At 34.5% G+C, this 27675-nt stretch overlaps 1 protein-coding gene across 1 annotated transcript in view; it reads left to right on the plus strand.

Annotated features, from left to right (window-relative positions):
* The window catches only part of RFT1 (RFT1 homolog), a 56780-nt gene that overhangs the window by 20630 nt on the left and 8475 nt on the right, over positions 1–27675 (plus strand). Inside the window, exons 8-12 of the mRNA XM_051984791.1 lie at positions 8631–8681; positions 9201–9331; positions 10638–10782; positions 17345–17450; positions 27186–27435. Coding sequence (XP_051840751.1) covers positions 8631–8681; positions 9201–9331; positions 10638–10782; positions 17345–17450; positions 27186–27435 — 683 coding nt within the window. The remainder of the gene's footprint in view (positions 1–8630; positions 8682–9200; positions 9332–10637; positions 10783–17344; positions 17451–27185; positions 27436–27675) is intronic.

Below are 27675 nucleotides of genomic sequence, written 5' to 3' on the forward strand. Positions count from 1 at the left end.
TTAAAAGAGCAAATATGCTATCAATCAATAAATATTTATTAAGAACCCAGCATGTGCTGGTAATTGGGGTTACAAAAAGAAATAAAAGATAGTCCTGTCCTCAAGAGACTGATAAGCTAATGAGAAACGTAATATGTAAGCAGATATATTCACTACAAGCAAATATAAGATAAATGGTAATTAACCAAAGCGAGGCAAGAGGAGTTGGGAAAAGACTGTACATAGTAGAGACCTAAAGGAAGTTGGGGAAATCAGTAGACAGAGTTGAGGACAGTAAGTATTCCAGGTGTAGAGGAGAGCCAGAGAAAATATCAGGAGCCTGGAGATAGAATATCTTGTTTATGGAACAGCCAGGAGGCTAATATTACTGGATTGAAGATTACATGTTGAGGAGTAATGTGTAAGAATATTAAGAAGGTAGGAGGGGATTGGTTATGGAAGACTTAGAATACCAAGTAGAGGGATTATTCTTGATCTTGGAAGCAATAGAGAGCCACTGGAGTTTATTGAGTAGGGGAGTAATATAGTAGGACTTGAAATTTTAGGAAGATCACTTTAATGAATACATGGAGATAGGCAGACCTACCAGCAGGCTATTGCTGTGATTCAGGCATGAGGTGATGAGGGCCTGCTCTGGAATGGTGATAGGATCAGAGGAGAGAAGAGAATGTATTTGAGATATTGCAAAGGTGAACTCAATAGACCTTGCCACCAACTTGGATATGGCAGGTAAGAGAAAGTAAAAGGTCCAGGTTGCAAGCTTGAGAAACTGGGAGAATAGTATTACTCTTCAGTAATAGGAAAGGTAGCAGGGAGAGAAAAGTTTAGGAGAAAGATAATGAATTCTGTTTTGGACATATTAAGTTTAAGATGGACCTCTAGTTCAAAGTGTCTGAAAAGCAGTTGAAGATACATGGTTGAAGGTAGATTTGAGAATCATCAAGATAGAGATTGTAATTAAATCTATAGGAGCTGTTGAGACCATCAAGTAAAGTAGTATATGAGGGAAAAGAGTAGGAGGCCCAAGACAGAAAGATCCCTATGGAACACATAAGTTTAGAGGATATGATCTAGATGAAGACTCAGCAAAGGAATCAGAGAAGGAGCAGTCACTTAGGAGGAAAACCAAGAGAGAGCAGTGTCCTGAAAACCTAGAGAGAATACAGGATCAAGAAGGAAAGAGGGATCAAGTGTCAGAGTTTGAAATCCCTGCAATCCCTGCAAGAGATCAAGAATGAGAATTGAGAAAAGCCCATTGGATTTGGCAACTAAAAAATCATTAATAACTTTGAAGAGAGAAGTTTTGGTGGAAATAAAATCAGAATTTGGATTTTAAGGGGTTAAGAAGGAGTGAAAGGAGAAGTGAAGGAACCTATTATAGATGGCCTTCTTAAAGAGTTTGGGTATGAAGAGCAGAAAAGATACAGGATGATTAATTATCAAGATGGAAAGCTCAAGGGAAGGTTTTTTCAGAATGAAGGAGACATGAGCATGTTTGTAGGATGTAGGAAAAGAGATACTAGAGAAGAGACTGAACATAGAGTAAGGATAGCAGAAGTTATAGCTTTTTGGAGGAGTTGGGATTGAATGAGATCACTCGGACAAGTAGAGAAGATACCTTTAGAGTAAAGCTGCTTCATCATGTGAAGACAGAGGAGAAGGAGATAGAGATGATATCAGAAAGTACTTAAATGATAGGTGAAGAAGAGGGGAGAATTAAAAATCTTTAGAGAACTGACTTCAATATGAAAGACCAAGAGCTATTTTTAATTTTTTGGGGGGGTGGGGGGAATAGGGAGTCAAGGCAATTGGAGTTGTAACTTGTCTAAGGTGATGCAGCTAGTAAACATGTCTGGGCTGGATTTGAACTCAGATGCTCTTGATTCCAAGACTGCTCTATCCACAGTGCCATCTAGCTGCCCCCTAAGAGTTATTCTTTAGTAAAGAAATGATTAAAGAATACAAAGGTGTACTTCTCAAGGAAAGAAATCCAAATTATCAACTACTGTATGAAAAATAGATTCCAAGCTACTAATAAGAAGAGAAATGCAAATTAAAACAACTCTGAGGATTTCTCCTTATACCTATCAAAGACAAAGAAGGCAAAAATGGAAAATGACAATTGTTGGAGTTGCTGTGAAAGTATAGATAGACTGATACACAGTTAGTAGAGTTGAGATTTGGTGTAACCATTCTGAGAATTTTCCCCAAAGTCATCCAACTGCGTTTACACTATGACTCAGCAATACTACTACTAGGTATATGCCACAAAGATTTTTTTTTAAATTTCAATAATACCTTTTTATTTTCAAAATTGCATACAAAGATAGTTTTAAACATTCACTCTTTTTTTTCTTAGCATTCACTCTTGCAAAAATTGTATTCCAAAATTTTCTCCTTCCCTTTTCCCTACCCCTTCCCCTAAAGTAATCCAATATAGTTAAACATGTGCAATTCTTATAAATTTCCAATTTATCATGCCACACAAAAAAAATCATATCAAAAAGGGAAAAAATAAGAAAGAAAAAATCAAGCAAGCAAATAGTAACAAAAAGGTGAAAATACTAGATTGTGATCCACATTCAGTCCCCATAGTTCTCTTTCTGAATACAGATGGCTCTCCCCATCACAAGTCTATCAGATTTGGCCTGAATCACCACCTCCTTGTTGAAAAGAGCCAAGTCCATTAGAGTTGATCATCACATAATCTTCTTGTTGCTGTGTACAATGTTCTCTTGGTTCTACTCACTTCATTTAGCATCAGTTCATATAAGTCTTTCCAGATATTTCTGAAATCATCCTGCTGATTGTCACAAAGAAATTTTTAAAAGAGAAAAGGACTTACCTGTACAAAAATATAGCAATTTTTATGTTGTAGCACAGAACTAGATACTAAAGGGGTACCTATATAAAGAAAATGCTGAACAAATTATGAAAAATCAATGTAATGAGGGGCAGCTAGGTGGTGCAATGGATAGAATACCAGCCCTAAAGTCAGGAGGACCTAAGTTCAAATCTGGTCTCAGATACTTAACATTTCCTAGCTGTTGACCCTGGACAAGTCACTTAACCCCAATTGCCTCAGCAAAAAAAAAAAAAAAATCAGTGTAATGGAATATTATTACAATATGAGAAATGACAAAAGGAAAACATAAGAATAATAGGATTACTTGAAAGCTAGGATTAAAAAAAGACTCCTGATACAATAACATAAGAAATAATTAAAGAAAATTATCCTGAAATGTTAGAATAAGAGGGGAAAATAGAAATAGAAAAAATCCACTGATCACCACCTGAAAGAGATCCTACAAGGAAAATGTTCAGAATATTACAACCAAATTCTGAAACCCCAGGTTAAGGAGAAAATATTATGAGCAACAAGAAAAAAAATTCAATTTTGGTGGAGATTTAGCAGTTATCCACATTAAAAGCCCTCAAGTTTTAGAACACTGTACATTGAAGAGCAAGATCTGAGATTGTGGCAGAAAATATCATACCCTGAGAAGTTCTAAGCATAATCCTGAACACACAAAAAAAAGGATATTCCAAAAATTGCCAGACTCTTGGGATTTTCTAACAAAAAGACCTGATATTAATAGAAAATGTAACTTGCAAGATTCAAGAGAAATATAAGATAAACATCAAAGATTTATTACAAGGGACTCGATAAGAAAAAGCAGTTTATGTTTTGTAGGTGGAAATGTAAAATATGTCTAAGATTGTCATTAGTTTGAAAAAACATTGGGGTTGAGCTGAATATGTTTCTATTATTATTATTATTATTTTTTTTTTTATGATGAGATAGGGTTAAGTGATTTGCCCAGGGTCACACAGCTAGCAAGTGATAAGTGTTGCAGGCTGAAACTCCAGGACTGGTGTTCTATCCATGGCGCCATCTAGCTGTCCCTGATGTAATCCTAAAAAGCAAAACCATATAGGAAACAGAAGAATTAGGTGGAAGAGGAGAGCTGGTAGTTCTTTAATCGTGCTGTCATCAGGTATGGATTAAAGAGGGAACAATACATGTATTGTCTATAAAGTTATAAAAATCTTCTAAATTCAGAAAGAAATGGGAGGATAAAGGAATAGGGGAAAGTGGAAAAGGAGGGATTTGTAGAGGGAATACTACTCACATCAGATCAGGGTTAAAGAGAACTACATATACATTTAGCAAGCAATAAAAATTAGATTTATAAAGGAATAAGAGGATGAGGGAAGAAGATAAGGAGAGGGTATAGAAAAGAAAGGGATAAAAGTGGAGGGAGGAGATAAGGGAGGGATCCTTGAAGGGGGTAATTTAAATAATAGGAGGACAGAGTAGTTAGTAGAAGTAAAGCAGAGGAGTCAGGTGCACACAAACACAATAAGGATCAGCAGTAGAATTTATTAGGTAAAAAATACAGGGGTAGTAATCATGATTTCAAAATTAAGGCTAAAATAGATTTAATCAAAAGAGAAAAATAGGGAAACTATACTGTATGTCAGTAGTAATAATATTGTTCTAGATTATTTAAAATAACCATAGATTGTATAAGGTTAGAATATTGCTGTGGTACAGGAAATGGTGAGTTAGTGGATCTAGAAATATATGAAAAGGCTTGGACTTAAGAAGGAAGATGCTTTCCACCTTCAGAGAAACAGGACAAACAAGCATAGTACAATTTTATATAAATTTATGTGAATATATACATGTATGATCATAGATATCTACATATATGTGTATATGTGCATTTATAAATGCATCTTCACTTAATTGTTGCTTTCTTAGGGGAAAGAGGGAAAGAGTAAAGTTAAAAAGTGCATAGCAGAGTATAAAAGAAAACCTATAAGGAAGCAAAGAAAAGATGGACAGCTCTGAACACAATGTGTAATGTTTATCATGTAGGCTTTCTTGAAATGGATATTTTTTGCTTTACATTTTGAATCCTCTCATATTCTACTATGTTCTTGGCAATGTTTTTTTTTTTCTGTTTTGTATTTAAAATTTATATTTGTAATGAATAAAAAAAATGATAAAAAGAATAGATTCAGAGAAACCTGGGAAGAATTGAAAGAACTAAAAAATTGAAGTGATTAGAACCAGGAGAATAATTTATATAATGGCTACAACATTGTAAAAGAAACAACTTTGAACTATTTGGAATCCTGATTAATGCAGTGTTCATTCCTGACTCTAGATGACTTGAAACTTGATAAGAGAGATAATGGACTAGAACTGCAGAATGAAACATACATTTTCTTTTTGTTTTTTCTTTTTTTTATTATAGCTTTTTATTTACAAGATATATGCATGAGTAATATTTCAGCATTGACAATTGCAAAACCTTTTGTTCCAGTTTTTCCTCTCCTTCCCTCCCCCTCCCCGCGATGGCAGGTAGACCAATACATGTTAAACATACATTTTCACACAAGGTTAATGGGTAGATTTGTTCTGTTTAACTGTACTCATTCATTACAAGGGATTGTTGTTGAGTTTTTTGTCTTTGTTTTTTAAATAGTGAAATCCTTTCCATTAAAGATAAAGAAAGGATTTAATGGTGAAAAGGGAACTAGTAAAAGTGTCAAAAAATGATCATTGAGAAATCTTTTACAGATTCACAGAAAAGAATAAGAATTTCAGAGAGACAAATCAGCTGGTCAGCTTTGAAACTAATATATTGGCTCTATTACAATCTTTTTTTTTTTAAGGCTGTATATAATTGATAGACACATATAAAATTCTCTTTTTTTGTTCTTAGTATTTGGAAATGTTCATATTTGTTGGGATTTGTCAAATTTAGAATGCCTAAAAGTAAAAAGTGTTTAAATGGAAATGTACATTTTAAATAAGTTATAAAATAGTTTTGTGTTAGGCACTGTGCTAAGTGCCGGAGATACAAAGAAAGGCAAAAGACAACCCCTGTCTGAAATGGGAAGGGGGATTTACTGTATAATTAGGGAAACAACAAGCACCCGGATATGTACAAAGAAACCATATACAGGATAAATAAGAAATAATTAACAGGGGGAAAGTCTCAGAATTAAGAGATTTTGGGAAAGGCTTCCCATAGAAAGTGAGATATTAGATGGAATTTGAAGGAAGCCAGGGAAGCCAGGAGGTGAAGTTTTGAAGGGAGAGCATTCTAATCATGGGAAATGGCCAGAGAAAATGCCTCAAGATGAACTGTCTTGTTCGTGGAGTGCAAGGAGCCCAATGTCTCTGTCTTGAAGACACATGGAGGATAAGGTGTAAGAAGACTACGATAGAAAAGAAGTGAGGTAGGGCTAGATTAGGAGGGGCTTTGAATATCAGAGGCTTTTGTCTTTAATCATGGAGAGTTTGTTGAGAAGGAAGGTGAAGTGACCAGGCTGGCACTTTAAGAAAATCATTAGAAAAATCCCTTTGATGGCTTAGTGGAAGATAGATTGTCAAAGGGAGAGACCAGTGGGGCCAGTAATCCAAGAGTGAGATGATAAAAGCCTGCATCAGGATGGTAGCCGTGTCAGAGGAAAGAGAAGGGGCCGTATTCAAGGTGAAATTGACAGGCCTTGGCAATAGATCAGATATGGGGGATGAGAATGAGGAATTAAGATTGGAGCCTGCAGGACTGTGCCCTCAACAGTATAGGGAAGTTTGGAGAGAAGCAAGGTTTAGAAGGAAAGATAATGAGTTTAGTTTGGGATATAACTGAATTTAAGATGTCTAATGGACATCCAGTTTGTGATGTCCAAAAAACTGGGAGATGCAAGATTGGAGGTCAGCCAAGAGGTAACGGACAGTAAGTAGTTTTGAGAATCATCAGCATAGAGAAAATAATTGAAGCCCTGTGAGCTGATGAGATCACCAAGTAAAACAGTATGGAGGGAGAAGAGAAGGCCTGGGACAAAGCCCTGTGGAACCACTGTTAGTGATTAACACACCGACCTAGATTAAGATCCAGCAAAGAAGACCCCTTTAAACAAAACCTGGGATTCCATTGGTATGGGGAGCTTCCTGAAAATTAGCATTTTCTATTAAAATTTTAAACTAAATTTTAAAAAATAGCCTTTCATTTTCAAAATACATGCAAAGACAGCCTTCAACATTCACCCCTGCAAAACCCTGTGATCCAAATTTCTCTCCCTCCTTTCCCCTGCTCCCCTCCCTACACAGCAGGCAATCCAATGTATGTTAAACATGTGTGATTCTTCTACACATATTTCCACATTTAGCATGCTGCACAAGAAAAACAGATCAAAAAAGAAAAAAAATGAGAAAGAAAACAAAAAGCAAGTAACAACAAAAAAGGTGAAAACACTATGTTGTGATCCACATTCAATCCCCATAGTTCTTTCTCTGGGTGCAGATGGCTCTCTCCATCACAAGTCTATTGAAATGGACCTAAATCACCTCATTGTTGATAAGAGCTACATCCATCAGAAATGGTCATCACATAATCTTGCTGTTGCCGTGTACAATGTTCTTTTGGTTCTACTCACTTCACTTAGCATCGGTTCATATAAGTCTCTCCAAGCTTTTCTGAAATCATCCTGCTGATCGTAATTTTTTTTATGATTAATAATCCTCCTCCCTCCTCCTTTGAATGATTTAAAAAGAAAAAGAAAACCTTCATTATATATATATTCAAGCAAAAAAAAATTGCCCCAAAACATGGTTCTCATTCTGCATTCTCTGGCAAAAAGTAGTTAGTGTGCTTCTCTTTGGTTCTCTGGAATTGTGATTTGTCATTGCATTGATCGGGGTTCTATAGTCTTTCCAAATAGGTTGTTTTTTATTAAGTTGTTGTCATTGTATAATTTTTTCTCCTAAGTTTGGTTTATCACACTATATCATCTCATAAAGGTCTTCTCAGTTTCCTCTGAAATCACCTAATTCATAATTTCTAGTGACCCAATAATATTCCAATATATTCATGTACCAAAATTTATTTAGTCATATCTTAATAGGTAGGTACTCCCTTAGTCTTTGTTACTTTGAAGAGAGCAGTTATAAATATCTTTATACATATAGGTCCTTTTCCTTTTTCCTTGATCTCTTTGGGATATATGCTTAGGTATAATATTTCTGGGTCAAAGGGTATGCACATTTTAATGACTTTTGGAGCATTATAGCATATTGCTTTCCAAAGTGGCAGGATCAAATCACAACTCCACCAGCTATCTATTAGTTTTTCTATAGCCCCTCTAATATTTGTCATTCTCCTCTTTTGTCATCTTTGTCACAGATCAGTACCTTTCCTGCCACTGATAGTTTTAGAGAATTGCCTGGGCCACTGAGATAGTTAAGTGATTTGCCCAGTGTTAGCTTGACAGCCATTATAGGTTAGAAATAGACTATGAACTCCAGTTTTTTAGACTTCAAGGCCAACTCTCTGTCCTCTACCATGAATACTTGCTTTGTCTTAAAAATTGAAGAAATTATCTTGATATGGAATCTCATCCTAGATTTTATCATAACTTAGTCAAAAATAATTTCAAAATATTTTTCATTATATTTCAATCTTTTAGAGTCAGCATTAAAGCTGGACTCATGTACAAGGAACTATGCTTAGCTGAAGATCAAAACTTTTCACTTTAAAAGCTCTACCAGTCAGACAAGAGAAACTGGAACTCTGTATTTTAAATGTTATATTTTTTTCCCAAATTTACAGGTGAGCGGTATGTGATGACATTTTTGAATGTGTTAAATTTTGGAGACCAAGGTAAGCTTTACCATAGTTAAGTTTATAAGATAGCAATATATTATAACAATAAATGATTAATATTGTTCTATGATTTATTGTTTTTTATAAAAATGAAATTTCTAGAGATACCAAACTGTTCTTTATAAGCATATGAAAGGTTTAGAATGTCTTTTAAAATGTCCAATGGTGGTACTAAAGTGTTTTAACTATTATACTCTCCCTTACTGCTTTGTGGACCTGGGATGCTGATCCCTAAAGGGGTGGTAGTTTATATTAGTAGAGGATGAACCCCATTTTCTCTAAGCCAAACTGCTCTTAAGTATGTTTATATAGCTAGAGATTCCCTTATGTATCAATATATTTATAGATTATAGGTGCTTCTTTTGAAATTGAATTTCTGTTTGCTCTGCAAAGTTAACAGAAATAGAAACCGACCAGAAAAATAAAATGTGTGTTGTATAAGTTTTAAAAACCTGCCCCTATAGAAGAATAAACCAGGACCAAAAGATTAATAACATTTCTTTTTTGTTCCACTAGGTATTTATGACATAGTGAACAACCTCGGCTCACTTGTGGCCAGATTGGTTTTCCTGCCAATTGAGGAGAGTTTTTACGTATTCTTTGCTAAAGTTTTGGAGAGGGGAAAGAGTGTCAAGCTTCAAAAACAGGTAGTCTTTGCTTTCATATTAGTTCTCAATTAAATTCACTCATTGCTGAAGACAAAAACCCCAGAAACATCAGTATTCTTTATGCCTTATATCTGAGATGTGTTTCCAAGATTTTAACTTCCTCTTCTAATCATTCTTTTGCATAGTCTGACTCCATATATTTTTTGGGAATGGATCTCTCCATGGCTCTATCATTCTATACTGCTCTCCTCTTTTTCTAATTTGTCCCTATTTGTCACTTTGGAGATTTATCCTATTCCTGTTTTCGTTTCTCCTACTAATCAAAGTAAAGAAAAGAGCTGTCTCACTACTATAGCTCTTCCCTTAGGAAGGACAAAAATTATATCCCATTTCCCTTTTAGGTCAAAGAATATGGGGTGCCCAAAAAGGCCTCAAGGTAATCTATAGAATTAAAAAATTTAAGAATCATAGATTAAGTAGAATGGTGAGAAGAGTTTTTTATGTGGTACCCCTCTCTGCCCTAATGCATGGGAGCTGCCACAACGTGGGCAAAACATTAGCTGCTTGGAGACAGATATTCATGTTAAGATCCTACATGGTATATGGTAAATGTAATGAATCCTAGAAATGGAAAATCTGTATACTCATATGAAACTGCTTCAAAATTCTGATTTGCTTTTGAATGACCATCAGGTTAGGTGAAGCTTTTGCCCTAAGAAATCATAAGAGATTTTGTCAAATGTGTCAAGATCTATAAATTATATTGTTTGCATGTTGTCCCTGAATTAAAATGTGACTTCCTTGAGGTCAGTAATTGTGTTCTTGTTTGTTTTTGTATCCTAAGTGCTTAGCACAGTTCCTAGCAAATAGTAATGCTTAATATTGTTGTTATTCTTCACTTATCTGGTATGTATGTTACTATACATCGACATTGCCTTCAGAATATTGAAAACTAAAAGTGGATGGGAGGATGCTGCTGCCAACAGATATACTGCCATTTTAATTTAATGAAAAAGTTAAGGGGAAAAAAGAGTATTTCAAAGAATTTAGTCTAGGTATTCCATGATGTAACATGCTGACAGTTGAAGTTAATTTATCCAGAAACAGTTGGGGAAAATTTCACCTCATAAATGATTTGTTCTTTTCCATTTCTCTTCCTTTGCTAATTTATGGGAAAACATATTCAGGTTTCAAAAGCTGGTTCTAAAGATCATTAGACCACTAACTGTAAGATTGTATGTACTATACATTGTATATTGATGAAGGAGAAAGTCTAGATGCTTTCAAGTATCAAAAGTAGAGTTTATGATTCATATGGTTTCCTTTACTTTTCTTCCTACCCCAGGAGGATATTGCCATGGCAGCAAAAGTTTTAGAGTCCCTGCTAAAACTTGTCCTTTTGGTTGGTCTGACAATTACTGTTTTTGGCTATTCATATTCTCAGCTGGCCTTGGATATTTATGGAGGGTCCATGCTTAGTACTGGGTCAGGTATGTTCCATATTTTTAACCTAATCTGTAATTTTTCTAAAGAGAAATAATAATTCATTTGTTGTGTACACACAGAATGATGATTTTGTCCCAATGGATAGGGGCTTTTATATCTCCTACCCAAACAACCACGTGTATTAATTAGTGCTTAGATGACTCTAAGATCCTTCTTGATACACAGACCTCAGCCTGGAAGAGATGGATAAACCCACTTCAGTGCTATTCTTCTAGCCACATAATGTTTCCTGTAGAGCAATTCACCAAGTTCCCTTAGAATGACTGTAACGGTGCTAATGAGTTTCTTAAAATAATAGATTCCATTAAGTCTAATGGCTTCATGTATAAAAACCTTTAAAGAATAACTCAGAATAATTTTTGATTAGATCAAATTGTGCAAATGAATGGTGTGTTTATTCCAATAAATCTGGTTTTAGGGAAAGTTGGTTGGATAGATTTAACTTTTAAGCAACTCAAGACATACAATTTCTCTTAGCAATTGTTTTATATTATTTTAATTTGTGATCTTAGAAATTAAGGCTCATTATTTCAAATTGCATTGGACAGAAGCATTATCTTCATCTTGGCCACCATTTGTAGTCTTTTTTCTTAGTAGAAAAGTTATCTTAATTCCTCAGGTTAATAGGAAAAAAACACAAATATCTTTTCCTGCTGTTAAGTCTTTGTGGAAAAGTCATTTGTTACAGTTATCTGCTGTAGTGGGGCCTGCCATCTTGATTTGGGGAGAGAGGGAAAATCCAAGTTTGGGTAAATAAGAACAAAGAACAATCTGCCCTTAAGCAGATGAAGTAACTAGCATCATTCTTAGGATTTGGTGTGAGATGTATATGAAGACCTCATTATAAACAGCCCACTGCAAGGAGATCTTCATAGGATATAACTACAGAATTTATGTTCAGAGATTGGTGACTCAGCTATTTCATTACAATTTTGGCTGTTAAGAGAGACAGATTATAAGATGTAGACTTTCTTTATAGCATTGCCATAGTAAGAGGGATTTGCTATGTCTGTTTTGGCATTAATATAGTGAAATTTTTTGTTATAAAAGAAACATTGGAAAAATGTGCATTTTCTGCATGTCCTTTTTTTTTTTTAAAAGCATATGAACCAATGCCGTAAGTTCTGAATTTTAGAAGCAGATTTACCAGTTAAAAAGAAGTCATTGCTAAAATGAACACACTCTGAATCTCTAATTCATTACCTAATGTAAATTCAAAGTCATTAGGGGTTCTGTTAAGGAGTTTTAGTTCCATAAAAACCCTCTCAAAGCTATTCTTCAAGCAATTAGAAGTTTTAATCTGAAAATGATGTTTTTGCTTTCTAGGGTCTTTCACAATGTGTTGCTTAATAAGTATTTATTAAATTGTTAATTTGTGATCTTGTAAATTAAAGCTCATTATTTCAAATTGCATTGGACAGAAGCTTTATCTTCATGTTGGCCACCAGTTGTAGTCTTTTTTCATAGCAGAAAAGTTATTTTAATTCCTCAGGTTAAAAGGGAAAAAACCAAATATTTTTTCCTGCTGTTAAACCTTTGTGAAAAAAATCATTTGTTATAGCTATCTGCTGTAGTGGGGCCTGCCATCTTAGTTTGGGGAGAGAGGGAAAATCCAAGTTTGGGTATATAAGAACAAAGAACAATCTGCCCTTAAGCAGATGAAGTAATTGGCATCATTCTTAGGATTTGGTGTGAGAAGTATATAGAGACCTCATTATAAACAGCCTACTGCAAGTTCTTTCTTTCTTGTGTGGAGTCTTCCTCATCAAAATGTCTCCTTCATGAACCTCCAGTTTCCCCTGCTTGCTTCTATTTTTTACTTGGATTATATTCCCATAAAGATTCGATGATTGCTTCCCCTTTAGGGGAGAAGAGAAAAATCTATGATTATATGACATAAGGAGTTCCATTTAAGGAACTACCTCTCCCAATATAGGTCAGTACCTTCTCTGCAACTGACGGTCTTCAAGAATTGTCTGAGGTGTTGATAGTTACCTGACTTGCCCTGCTTACAGAACCACTATGTGTTTGTCAACACTTGAACTCAAGTCCTCCTGGCTCCACAAACAATTCCCTATTGGAGCTTCTTTCTCCAATAGGTTCATGTTAGTATATTTCAGATCAAGTCCAAGAGTCAAAATCTTTCACCAGGATGTACTTTGTTTATTTCTCCTTAGCTTCTCTCCTCTATTCATTGCAGACACATCAATTTTGAGTCCTGATCACTTACCTCACTCTTAATTTTCTGCCTTATTCTAAACTGTCACACATCTAAATTGCCATTCCTTTATCAGCTTACCAAGCCATTGATCTCTTATGTCTCCTAAGGCTCAGTTTTCTTATCTGTAAAAGGGGAGAGGAATTACACTTGATGATCTTTAAAGTCTTTCTCACTTCTCAAACCTTTAAGATAGGACTTCTTAAACTTTGTCCATTCATGATCCCTTTTTGCCCAAAAAATTTTTACATGATCCGAGGAATATAGATATATAAAATAGGTGTATATAAATCAAACATTTACTGATAGCAACTCATAATTTTGCAACCTTCACATTCAGTTATGAGACCAATATGGGGTCATAAACCACAGTTTAAGAAAATAAGCTTTAAGTTGCTTCAAATCTCCTCCTCAAAGAGGACTTCCTATATTTTTTAAATTTTTACTTTTTCATAAAGCTTTTTATTTTCAAAACATATGCATAGATACTTTAAAACATTCACTCTTGCAAAACCTTGTTCCAAAATTTTTTTTCCTTCCTTTCTCCCTCCCCTTCCTTAAATAGTGATTAATCTAATATATGTTAAACATGTGCAATTCTTCAATACATATTTCCACGATTATCATACTGCACAAGAAAAATCAAATCAAAAAATTAAAAAAATAAGAAAACAAAATGCATGCAAATAACAACAAAAGTAAAAATATTATGTTATGATCCATTCAGTCCCCACAATCCTCTCTCTAGGTGCAAATGGGTCCAGTGTTTTCTTGGTTCTATTCACTTCACTCAGCATCAGTTCATATAAGTCTTTCCAGGCTTTTCTGAAATCATCCTGATTATTGTTTCTTATAGAACAATAATATTCCATAACATTCATATACTATAACTTAGTCATTCCCCAGTTGATAGTTATTCACTCAGTTTCCAGTTTCTTGTCATTACAAAAAGCAATGCTACAAACATTTTTGCACGTATGGGTCTTTTTCCCTTTTTATTGTCTCTTTGGGATACAGGATACAGCTTTCTATATTGATCAGAAAAGGTCTCTTGATACTGGTCTGATGAGACCTTTTCTCATGTCTTAGTCTCAGCTCTCAAATCAAGATATGGAACGCCTATGGCATTGTGCCATAATTTGAGAAGGAACAGTTACACCTGAAGGAATCCTTTTTTTCCATTTTCCTAACGCTGCTTTAGTGGTGCCCTCTCTCTGTTCTATATTTCTGTGGATCTGAAATAAAACAAGTGCAGCTACATAGTTGGTGGACAAAGTGCTGGGCCTGGAGTCAGGACAGCCTGAATTCAAATTTCAGTCTCAGGCACTTACTAGCTCTCTAGCACTCTCTATTTGCCTCAGTTTCCTCATCTGTAAGTTGTCTGGAGGATAAAATGAGGTGATATTTTATCCCTCCAATCAGAGCAGAAGTACTAGGTTGAAAGTGCCAGGAGAGAAAGGCAGCAATGGGGGATGGAGCAGAGAAACAGTACTGACTTTTTAGTTCACAGGTAGAAGTAAAAAAAACTTTAATAAAAAAAGAAAAGTAGTCCATAAAGATTCATTTTTAGTGTTTCTGATTTCTTCTCCTTTGCAAATGAAAGCCAGCTCCCTAATGAGGAGAATTAGACTTAAACTTGGTAGCCAGGTGTTTGGAAGGTCATTTCTGACAATTTCCTTAAAAAAGCATTACAGGTATGATTCTTTAAAAAAAAAGTTTACTATTTTTAAAGAGCTAAAATTTTATACAAAAAGCCTTTTTCAGTATCTCTTAATGCTAGTGCTTTCTCTCTGAAATTATTTCTGATTGATCCTGTATCTTTTTTGCATGTGATTGTTTACTTGTTGTTTCTCCCTTGCCCCCACATCCCCACCCACACTCAGCACAGTGCCTGGCACATAATAAGCATTTAACAGATGCAACTAAAATATGAAACACAAAGAAACTTAAGAGGCAGAAGTTTCTTGTCTTTCTCTAATTTGTGCCCATCTTTACATAGTCTTTGGCCAAAGCCTTTAATCCAGGTGCTTTCCCCAAACACTGCTATTTTTATAGATACTGGTGACTAAGGTTCCATATGGCAATTATGTCTCTTTTTTTCTCAGTTTCCCATCCCAAGTTAAAACATAATCATTCTTTCATTTTTCCAGAATGGATCTTCAGTGTCACCTTACATGTTTCTCTCTTTTATTCTCCCAAAGCCAAGTTGTTCCCAGATCTGGCCCATCATCATATATCTACCTTTCCTTCCTCTCTAATCTTATAATATCTGATACTGGGTCATGCTTGGATGCTTCAACTTCAGCATCTTTTCCCTCAGGAACCCCTACTATTGCCTCAGTACTGCAACTCAAATCTTTTTCTTATGTTCTGTGTCTCTGTGGGGTGTGTGTGTGTGTGTGTGTGTGTGTGTGTGTGTGTGTGTGTTTTAAACCACTTAAAAGTGGCCCAATGTTCTCCAATGTCAGATGAGTCTGGAGGCTTCTAGAATAGTGAAAGAGAGAGGTCTAGTATCCTTCTCTTTCAATAGAGAGGGTGTAAAGAGCAAGTATAAAGAGTGGCAGTGACAATAAAAAATCTTGCATCAGATGTAAAACTCACTCTTTGATCCTGAACATCTCTCTCTCTCTCTCTTTTTGTAATAGCTTTTTATTTTTCCAAATACATGCAAAGACAGTTTTTAACATTCACCTTTGCAAAATCTTGTGTTCCAAATTTCCTTCTTCCCTTTCCCCCATCCCATCTCCCCTAAACAGTTAGCAATCTGGTATAGGTTAAACATGTGCAATTCTTCTAAACATATTTTCATATTCACCATGTTGCACAAGAAAAATTAGATCAAAAGGGGGAAAAAGAGGTCAAAAAACAAGCAACAACACCACCAAAAAAGGTGAAAATACTATACTTTGATCCACATTCAGCCTCCATAGTGCTCTCTCTGTATGTGGATGGCTCTTTCCATCATAAATCTATTGGGATTGCCTTGAATCAATTCATTGTTGAAAAGAGTCAAATCCATCAGAGATTGCGGTGTATATTGTTTTCTTGGTTTTGCTTACTTCACTTAGCATCAATTCATGTAAATCTTTCCAGGCATTTCTAAAACCAGCCTTCTTGTCATTTCTTTTAGAACAATAATATTCCATTACGTTCATGTACCATAACTCATTCAGCCATTCTCTAACTGAGGACTGCTACAAACATTTTTGCCCCTGAACTTCTTTTAAAATCCAGAGGGCTAGCATTGTAGATTCTACCCCAATCAGCTTCTTCCAGCAGAGGTGGTAGGCCAGGCTACTTGGCTTTATCTTGTCTCAAGCAGGTACTGCTGGAAGACCTAAAAAGACATTGGAGGAATGACTCTTTCCTTAGTGAAAACTCAAGATTGAGATATTGAATAATTCTTAGCAGTTTCCTAGATTGAATTGTTTATATTTATTTAGCAATTTATGATTTTCATTTTAAAAATTGGGTTTCAGTTGAGGATATTTTGTAACAATCTTTTTAAAAAATGGATACATTTCAGATTCTGTAGATCTAGTGCTTCAATCCCATATAAAAAGGTTCCAGGGCATCTAGATGTTGCAATGGATAGAGCACCATCTATGAGGACAGGAGGACCTGAGTTCAAATCCAGTCTCAGACAGTAGCTGTCTGAGTTTGGGCAAGCCACTTAACCCTGATGGCCTCCTCCTCCCCACCCCCCAACAACAAAAAAAAATAATGTTTGAAAGATTCCCCTTACCTTGATAGTATCATTAGAGGTTTTTTAGCTGGTTGTAAAATTGGATCTGTTTCATCTTGACCAAGAGTAAGGCACAAGCTTTGATTCTCATTGCAATTATGTTGATGTTTCTGCCTGGTTGCTTGCTCTTGGCTATTAGCCCTGTGCTTTTTCTCAAAGTTTGTTGTTCTTCGTGGCCTCTACATTTGTTATCCCTTAGTTTTCAGGGAAGGTACTTCTGCATGTGCTGAGACTAGCAAATTTTCATGTTTATTAAAAAGTAAGCAAGTGGCACTTGCTATCCAAACAAGCTTTCAGCTGTCAAGGAAAAAAAATCTGGACTATTTATTCATAATTGTTCTTTTGTTTTGGCCTATTTCCTCTGTTCATTGCCGTGGAATACTGGGAATCTTTCCAAATAATTAAACTGTAGATTTGAACATGAAATCTGCGAAGCACTGATCCTAGCAACAACAGACAAGAGTTCTGGTTTGTTGTTGGTGGTTTTCTTGTGAACCTCAAGCAGATCTGAAAAAAAAGTCTTTTTTTTTTTTCTTTCCTGTTTGTGGTTTTGATAAGCTTTTGTATGGCTTTTTCTTTCCAGGTCCTATTCTCCTTCGATGCTATTGTTTATATGTTCTCCTGCTTGCTGTAAATGGCATAACTGAATGTTTCACATTTGCCTCTATGAGCAAAGAGGAAGTAGACAGGTGGGTAACTTAAGAATTGTATTGTATTGCTGAGAATAACTAAGTCATTCACAGTTCTTCATCAAACAATATAGTACAAGCACAACACACAATTGCTGTGTATTCTCAACAGTACAATGATCCAGGACAATCCCAAAAGAGAAATGATGAAATATACTATCTACTGCCAGCAAAAGAACTTAACAGTGATTGAATACAGACTGAAGCATGGTATTTTTTACTTTCTTTTGTTTTTTTTTCCTTTTGTTCGAGTTTTCTTATATAAAAGGATATGGAAATGTTTTTACCATCATTGCACATATATATATAACCTATATCTAATTGCTTACCATCTTAGGGATATAGAAAGGAAGGGGATAGATCGAAAATTTGGAATTCAAAATTTTAAATAAAAATGTTTAAAAATTGGAAAAAGAAAGTGCAAATTTAGCTCTTAGGAAAATGAAATAATTTACCAATTTATCTACCTTAAAGTAAGGTTCTTTTTATCTTTGGATCTTTTCAAAACAATAGATTGTTGACATCCCCATAATATAGATATGATATCTACCTTAAAGTAAGGTTCTTTTTATCTTTGGATCTTTTCAAAACAATAGATTGTTGACATCCCCATAATATAGATATGATACAATTAATATTTTATTATTAACATTATAATCCATTGAGGACAAGGATTGTCTTTTGCCTCTTTTTGTATCCCCGGCTCCAAATACAATGCCTGGCATGTGATAGGTACAAAATACATTTTTATTGATTGATAATATCATATCTGTTATACAGATAGATGGCAAATTCTGTTAGTCTCATCAAAAAATTAGTCCACTTTTTCAGAATCACAAAGGAATCTGAAGAAGTAGGAAAAGAACTCATTCCCTCCCTATTCAGTGTTGTCAGAATCTAGACCCATTAGGATGGGTCATTTTACCCCTTTAACCCTAAATTCCACAAATGGGGAGTTAGTAGTGTTCAGAAGTACCATCTGCAGGTGTGTGTATTTGAAAATGGGAACTCAAAAGAGAAAAAGAAAAAAAAAAAAAAAGAAGAGAAGGTATCTTCCCTAGTTGGATCATGGCTTTTTCCATTGTTTACTTTATACAAGAAATTCTTAATCTTTTTTTGTATATTGGACCATTTGGCAATATAGTAAAAATCTCTGGATCCTTTCTCTAAATAATATATTTTTAAAAATTCATAATTGAAAGAAATAATAAATTTCAGTTAGAGGTCAGAAAAATAAAGTTGTAATTTTTTTTCCCATCCAAGTTCACAAGACACCCTGAAATCTCTTCATGTATTTATATACCCCTGCATCCGTGACCTTAGTGCCAGGTTAAGAATCCCTGACTCAGGAATACTGAAGTATGTATTCATGTAACATTCTATCTTGTGTCCATCTTTTTGAAGGGAAAGTTTTTTTGGTATACTGTAATTTCAGTATTATTGAAGTTTTTTTTTTTCTCTAGTTTTCTATATATGTAAATCTGTCTACTTATCTGTGTGTTTCTGTATGTGTGTGTATATATATAGGTACATATACAAATATACATAGAGTGAACAAGCACTGAGTACTGTATGTGAGAAAGTCAATTAAAATACCAAATTTATTAAAATGGGAGGGGGGAGGATACTTGTTGAAGCCAAACTATGGAATATACTCACTAGCTATTTGTTTTCTTCCCACATCTATTCCAGCTAAATTATGTTCCAGAAAGAAAATTTCTATTATTTTACTTGTAATGGAGTTTCTACAACATTGACATAATTATTTTCATGTTAATATTCGGTATTGTAATGCTAAGCAGAGTGTCTTCCTAATAGACCTTTCATCTGGCCTTTAATTAACTTTCTTGAAAGTTAAAAAAAAAATTGTGCTCCTTAAACATATTAGTCCAGCAGATTTTTTCCAAAAAATTTACTTTTCTATTATATTCTTCCCCATCCCCATTTTAACCTGTTGTTCTAACTTTATTTCAGTAACTGACATGTATTCAATTAAACAGATATTTATTAAATACCTACTTTATTACCAAATTTATATATCAAAGAATACTTTGCTAAGTCCTAGAAAGAATAGAATCCTTAGCCAATGTTCAATGATTACCTGCTATTCAGTCTGGTAGGGAAATAAATATATACACAAATAATAATCATGTACAACAATATGGTAAATGCACTTGAGAGATGCAAAACAAATGGCTCTGTGAGGTCCAAGGGCTTAGACAGAATTGAGTTAGTTAATAGTGTCAAGATCAATAGCCAGGCACTTTGGATGGAAATAATTGTGGTATGGGCTGTTGAATACCTTATTCCCACAGGAATTGTATGAAAAATAACTAAAATTATTTCATCATTTGACATTATTAACTGTGAATTTTTTTTAACTAAATGGAAGAAAAACTCTTCAATTTGAAAGATAGATATAGAAGAGTAAAAACTTAATGGAAATGCAAAAGACTAGAAAAAAATCAATCTTAAATGAACCAAGCTGAGATCTGTCAATGTGGAAGAGACCTTTTTGGAGAGGCTGTATTTTTTCCTTATTGTATCAATTTTATTTTAGTCAGCAGAAAATAAACATAGGACTTATATTCTTTACACCTCTAAGTCAGCTATGTGACTGTAAAGATGTGGTCTCCTATAGAGAACAGAGTAGTAGTGAAAGTCTAGTTCTGTGTTCCCTTGCTCGTTCTTTTAACAAGGACTATCGATATAGGTATCTAGGTAGATCAGCCTCTTAAAGATTTTGGAGAAATAGAAAAGTTGGCAAATGGATTGTTGGATAAATTCAGTTAATTCAATTTGATTAAGTACCTACTTCTGTAGGTGCCAAGCACCCTAGGAGGTAATTGAGAGATGAAGGCAAGAACAAAATAACCTCTCCTATCAAAGAGGCAGTGAAAGGGTGCCAGGTGCACAGAACTCCCACCCTAGAGTCCTGTCAAACTTTCCCTCAGGCACTTATTGTATGTCTGGGCAAGTCACTTCACCTCTGTCTGCCTCAGTTTCCTCAACTGTAAAATAATGATCATAATAGTACCTACTTCCCAAGAGATAGTGTTAGAAACAAGACCCAGACTCAGTTTCAAAGTCTGTGATGTTTTATTGGAAGAGTAAGCAAGATTGAAGGAAGCAGCCTTTGATTCTTATGGGAAGTGGGCATACTAGTTATGGAAGCCAGAGGAAGCTTTTCTAGGTTATTCCTCTCCTTAGAAGAACAATTCTTGGGACGCCATAGGAACACCCTCTTCCTCACCTTATTGTATCTAGATTTATATTATTGCTCCCCACTGAGCAGAGAAGATACTAAGTATGAGCCTTAATAAGAAAAACCCATAAAGAAAAGCCTTCTCCTGGTCATGGATCCCAGCAGTTTAAGCCAGTTTCTAGCCTAGGCTCCTTTATCAAAAATTTGGAGCCAAGTGAGTCTCTTCTTAAAGTTCATTGGTCAGTGATACTTATTATTTCACATTACCTTGAGGCTTACAACATTCTGTGGAAACTTAGCTTTTCAATATTTCTCATTATCTTATCAAGGTTTCTGAGGAATTAAATTTTAACTGTTCTGTGGAAATCTAACCTTGTTTGTCTCTCACAGCAGTGATAATCAAGTAAAATAATATTCATAAAGTGCTTATTAGCACAGTGCCTGGGACATAGTAGGCTCTTAATAAAGATTTATTCCCTTCTCCCCTGCCTACTTCTAGACAAATCAAAAAAACCTTCCTGTAGAAAGTACCACCTGAGCTGAGAATTAAAGTAAGTTAGGTGTTCTGAGAAGCAGAGATGAGAATAAAATACTTGTTTAAAAATGCAAAAAAGGGGAAAGGAAAATCCAGTTTACATTATAAGAAATAGGCTCATATGACTGAGATATAGAGTTTTTGAAAGGGAATAATATGAAGTAAATAAAGAAATTTATAAAATATATAAAAGTACTTACTTCAGGCCCTGTGTTAATTGTTGATGATACTAAGAAAGATTAAAAAAAAAAAAAACAGGTCCTGCCCTCAAAGGAGCTAACGTAAAGGAGCATAACATAAAGGATATAGGTAAATAGGTATAAACAAGATAAGATAGATGGGAGCCACTCTACCTTAAACACTAGACTTAGGAGTTTATATTTTATCCCTGAGGCAAATCGGAGCTATTGAAGAATTTTGAACAAGAGGCAGACATATATATATATATATATATATATATATATATATATATATATATATATATATATATATATATATATGGAATAGAAATTTGGTAGCTATATGGAAAATAGATTGGAAAATGAAGAATTAGAAATAGGAATACCAATTAAGAGGCTTTTTGTTTTTAGGCCAAGCAAGAGGTGATGAAAGTTTGAACTTAAAGCAACAGCTTTGCAAATAGAGAAAAGGGATAGATGTCAGAAATACTGTAAAAGAAGAATCAATAGGATTTGGGATATGATTAGATATGTCAAGTGAGAAAGAATGAAGAATCAGTTACTTTAAGATTCTACACCTGGGTAACAAGAAAAATGGTTGTGTCCTCAAGGAAATTGAGATATTTGGAGGAGGAATAGGTTTAAGTAGAAGATATTAAATTCCATTTGGGGCATGTTAAGTTTGATATGCTCATGCATTCAGGAAGACATGTCTAGTAGGCAGCTGATGAAGTGAGACTAGAATTCAGGAGAAATTAAGGCTGAATTTATGGATTTGGGAATTGTCTGAACAAAGCAACAAAACAATTATTAAGCACCTATTATGAAGGTATTATGCGCTAGTCACAGTAGATAAAAATCCAAAAAAAGAAATCATTACTGTCAAGCAGTTTACATTCTAATGGGAATTGAACATATGAGAGTGAGTGAAGTCACTAAGAGAAATAGAGCCAAGAGAAATTAAGACCCAGGACAGATTTATAGGAGATACTATATAGGAAGCCGAATGATGGTATGTCAGAGGAAACAGAGAAGGGGCCAGTAGGAACGGAAGGATCCAGGAGAAGGATCTGATTAATAATTATCAGATGGTTCAGAGGGATTCTTGGAAAGAACAAGTTCAATTGAATGGTAGGGTCAGAAACTTGAATTTGAGAAATTGAGAAGTCAGGCTTTGGAAGCAACAAGATTAGATAACTCTTTTGAGAATTTTGGCTGTGAAAAGGGAAAAAAATAGAAGACATCAATTTTCAAATAAGTTTTTTAAGGATAGAGACCATCTTGGCATGTTTTAGGTGGGCAGGAAGAAGCCAGTGAGTAAAGAAGGATCAGTGATGATCAAAAAAGAGAAACAAGGGGTTGAGCTCCTGAGAACAAGGCTCTCAGAAGTAGATCTAGGTGGGGAAAAAAAGGGACATATCTGGAAGAGAGAATTGGAAATGACAAAATCTGGAAAGGTTAAGATGTCGAATAAAAGAAAAGAGGGAGTTTGATATAGATGACTTCTATTTTCTCAGTAATACATAAAGCTAGACTCCTTAGGTAGAAGGTGATGTTAGAGTTTGAGGAGTAAAAAGAAGGCTTAAAACAGCATCTCAGGGAGATGTTGTAGTTAATCAAGGAAGAATAAAAAGATTATTTTGCATAAATAAGAAGCAATTGATAGTAGTTAACATAAATATGTAGTAGAATCACTCAGGATGATTGTATAGCTTTATCTAGTATCATTGACCAGTATGTAAAGGAAGTAGAAGGTGGAACAATACAAAGATGAAGTTTGGCAAGTTGTTTAAGAGGCAAAGGATTCAGGAGTAGAATAGCATCTTTTTCAAGGGTTGTATTGAGGCTCATTTGAAATAATCTATATAAGGGCTTATAAACCTTAAATTGCTAAGCGGATTTAGTTATTCTAAATTCAAAACCACGAAGAAAAGAAAGTGAAATGGACTGGGAGAAAAGAATGGAGTAGAGAGACTGAGGCTTCTGGTGAGAACAAAGAATAGATTAAGTAGAGTGAAGTAGAGGGAAATATGGTCATATAGAAAGTTATGATTAGAGGAGGAAATATCAAGATTTGAAGATAACACAGTTATGAGCAATGATAAGATCTAAGATATGGTCATCCTTGAGTTATGATGAGTTAGATTGAAGATAAAGGTAATAATACTTGAGAATTTTGAGTAATTGGGAGACCATAGTATTCAAATGAAAGCCAACATGTATATTAAAATTTTCAAATATGAATGGGAATGGATTGAGTTGGAAAAGAAAACTGAGTGTTAATGTCTTCTCATTTGCCCTCTTTTTTATATTTATACCAATCACTTTTTTTAAATTTTGGAATTTTTTTCTTTGTAATATCTTGCTATGCATTCCATAATACCTTTAAATTTTTATCAGCATTTGTTTAGTTTTGTCCAAATGCTTTTCCAAATCTCATTTTTGTGCTATTTCCATATCCTGATATAATAGACACATACTAAAATCCAAATGTGGCAGTTCCAATGTCATTGAATGAAGATCTGTTTCATTTTATTTCTTTTTGCCTTTTTTCCCTTTCAATTCATCTGTGAGTATTTTGAGATGACCAGGCCTTGTGTAGCCTCATTTTCAACTCCACTGATTTTTTGCTGTTCTTCAGTTCTCCTTTACAGCATTTTCCCAATGAATTTGTGATTTAAATTGGTTTTGACTTTGGTTGATCTTTCCTTTCGAAGGTTGTTAAAAGAAGTTTCACTCATGAAATGTATGACCCGAAAAGGTAGTGGGCCAGTTAAATAACAAGTGAGGAGTAAACAGATGGACAGCTTGATCACAAAATATTAAAAGGCCAAAGGAAGGTCTCCAGGATATTAAGTAGATTTTCTTTAAATATATGGAAATACCTGGTCAAAAATTGCACACATGAATGAAATCCATGTACATCCATTGAAGTATTGCATTGATCAGTCAACAATAATTTATTTATGTGGCAGGCACTGTACAAAGAACTAGGAATGCAAGGACAAAATGGAAATAGTTCCAACTCATAAGGACTCATCGGGGACAATAACAATATCATTATATACATGATAGATAGAAGGACAAAGTAACCTTAGAGGAAAAAGTCTTTTACAGAGCTTATTCTTGAAGAAAACTAGGGATTCTATGGGATGGCAAGAGAACATTACTGGCAAAAAGGGAGAATTAGTGCAAAGGTTTGGAGGTAGACCGAGCTTAATGTATGAAGAACATCAACCTGCCCAGCATGTCTAGACCAGGGAATGTGTGAAGGAAAATGATATGTAAGAATACTAAAAAGGTATAAGAAGAGTTTTAAATACCAAAGGCAGTTTACATTTGATCCTAGAGATAATAAGGAACTGGAATTCATTGAATAAGAGTATGACATGACCCAATCTACACTTGAAGAAAATTACTTTGGTGGCTCTGTAGTGAATGGATTGGACTAAGGAGAGAATGAAGGCAAAGAAATTAATTAGGAAGCTATTGCAGTAGTCCTGGCAAGAGGTGATGAGGACCTGTATTAGGCAAGTGAACGGGGAGAAGAAAATACAATATATACAAGAAATGTTGTGGAGATAGAAACATTTGGCAATAAACTATGTGTTGGGTAAGTGAGCATGAGAAATTCGGGTTTCACTGAAATTGTAAATCTGGATTTCAAGTATGGCAATGTAATAGTGAAATTTGGAAGAAACTAATGACATGTTTTTGACATGTTGAATTTGAAATGTCTATAGGACATGTGGCTGAATACAGAATAGAGGATCCTTTGAATAACAAGATTTTTTAATTACTTAATTTAACAAATATTTTAGCAAATTTAATAAATTTATTGAAATATTTCTCAGAATATTACACACACACACACACACACACACACACACACACACAAAAGAGTTTTTGTTCCATCTTATTAAGCAATCTGCCATATATAGAACAATGGAAGAAGTTTATACATGTGGATACTGACTTTAAAAAATGAATAAAATGATATTAGTTTGTTAAACTCCTTTCACTGCTCAAGCATGGTATCTTTTTAAAAATCTCAGTTTTTCTACTAAGTCCCAATTTTAAATCTAATCTTTTTTGAGTATTGAGAAAGAAGCATTAAAATTAATTTTCTGTTTATGTTAACTAAACCTTGAAGAATAATAATTACTGTCACTATGTAATAATTTTTACATTGATTGAGAAAGTGGCATTTTAATAGCTTCTTTTACCTTTGCTTTTTCTTTTTTTCCCAGAAGAGTATGATGCTTTTAAGTTTATAGATGTGAGCTTTGGTTGAAACTAATTGGGAAGTGCATCATTAGATTGCTCTTCTGATCAAAGACAGCAGGATTCTTCATTATCAGTTGTACCAACAGCCTGAAAGTTTCTCACCCTAGTATTCTAAACTGAGCAGGTTATAATATGGAATTAATCTCTGCTTTCATGAGTTAGTTGTTAATTCCATCCAATTTACCATTTACAGGGGTACGTGACTTTGAGAGTTTCATAAAACTGTTCATTCCATGCCAAGGAATGGTGTATTAGGCCTTCCAAAGACATAATTTCAGAGAAATAGAATTATAAGTGGTAATATAAATTATAGTTCCTTGATTGGAAAAAATGTCAAAGAACTATACCTTGCTAAACTTTACTGTCATTGGCATTAGCTGTACTGAAGTTGCTCTTTCTAATTAATTAAGAAACTGGCTCATGCATTGGGTTCTAATTCTAACACTGGCACTAACTTGTTTTGAAACTCTGAACAAGTTCTTTTCCCATATAGGTTTTGGTGCTTCTGTAAAGCAATAGATTGGACTATCCGATTTCTAAGCACCCCTCTAGCTCTGACATTTAATGGTGATTGTGGCTTCTGTTCTCAGATTGTCCACTAAGACTTTCTGTCTTGTGTGAGAAGAAAATATGCTCCTTCTCTAGAAGTCTAATCAAAGGGCTGATCATTGAGATTCTTCAACTTGTACGAAAAGGATTCATGAAGTATTGATCTGATTTGGCCAAACAAAAAAAACAAATGTCTATTAGAAGGGCACAGTTCTGCCAAACACTATATGAATCTAATCACAGTTTGAAGTGGCCCTGAAAGTAACAATACTGGCAGCATTTCTAGACTAGAAAAAAAATCCATGGGAATAGAAGGTAGTTTTACCATGCTGTAAGGCTCATTTTCTCTGGCTCTTAGTTTTATTAAGAAATTAATGTCTTAGAGGAGAGTGTCTATAAAATAATATAGGAAATAGAAACAATATAAAACATGGATAGAATACGAAACATATATCTCCATTTCCAAGTTTATAAAACTGAAGAAATTGTGCTAGAAAATCTCTCAAGGTCTCTTAACTCATACAAAATTTGTGAGTCTTTATTGATTAGAATATGTGTTTGTTAGGAAAGCACCAAAAAAAATTCATTCATGAGGGTATTATCTACATTTCTGGCATGAAATTTAATCCTCACTTTAAAATAAAATATTCTGCCTTGATTAACACTGTCACTGCTTGTGACAGTTTTATTAAATTTCATATTTAATTTGAATTCCATATTCGTTCTTATAATTCACAACAGGGACTCAGTCAATGTTTATATGTGTGCTAATAAGTGAAAAGGCCCCACTTGAACCATTAATTTTTGGTTTAAAAATTAAGGGAAACTGTGATTTTAAATTTCCCAATTCTTTTCTGGTCTATTAGATCTATACTATGTATTATGTTTTCTGTCCTTGAAAAGAATAAAAGAAGGCCAAAGTGTTTTGTATAGATGATATAAGTAGCTTGTGCAGCTTCATTTGCTTCCCTCTCTTACAGGTATAATTTTATTATGCTGGCCCTGTCATTCACATTCTTGCTGTCTTCCTATTTCCTGACCAAGTGGCAAGGCAGTGTGGGCTTCATCTTTGCCAACTGTTTTAACATGGGAATTCGGATTGCACAAAGCATACGCTATATCTATAGGTACTTCAGAGAGAGTCCTTACAGGCCACTGGCAGGCCTGCTTCCTTCACCATTTCTAATTGCAGTCTACATGCTTTGTGGAGTGGTTACTGGTATTTCAGAGGTAAGTTTCCCTTCTTTTTTCACACTCTCTCTCTCAGGCTATACCCCTATTTTTTTCAGTATTGTCTAACTTGAGGTGCCTGCCATGATAAGTATTTGCCCAATCCCATTCAACTTTAGATTTTTTTCTTCCTAAATGTTTACTTTGTCAGTGATAGACCATGCAATAAAATGTCAGGCTTGTGTGCATAATAGATTAAATTCTTATTAGTTGGTTTGAATAAACAGCTAGAGATAACAA

This window comes from Antechinus flavipes, chromosome 1 (genome assembly GCF_016432865.1).
Source record: "Antechinus flavipes isolate AdamAnt ecotype Samford, QLD, Australia chromosome 1, AdamAnt_v2, whole genome shotgun sequence".
NCBI lineage: Eukaryota > Metazoa > Chordata > Mammalia > Dasyuromorphia > Dasyuridae > Antechinus > Antechinus flavipes.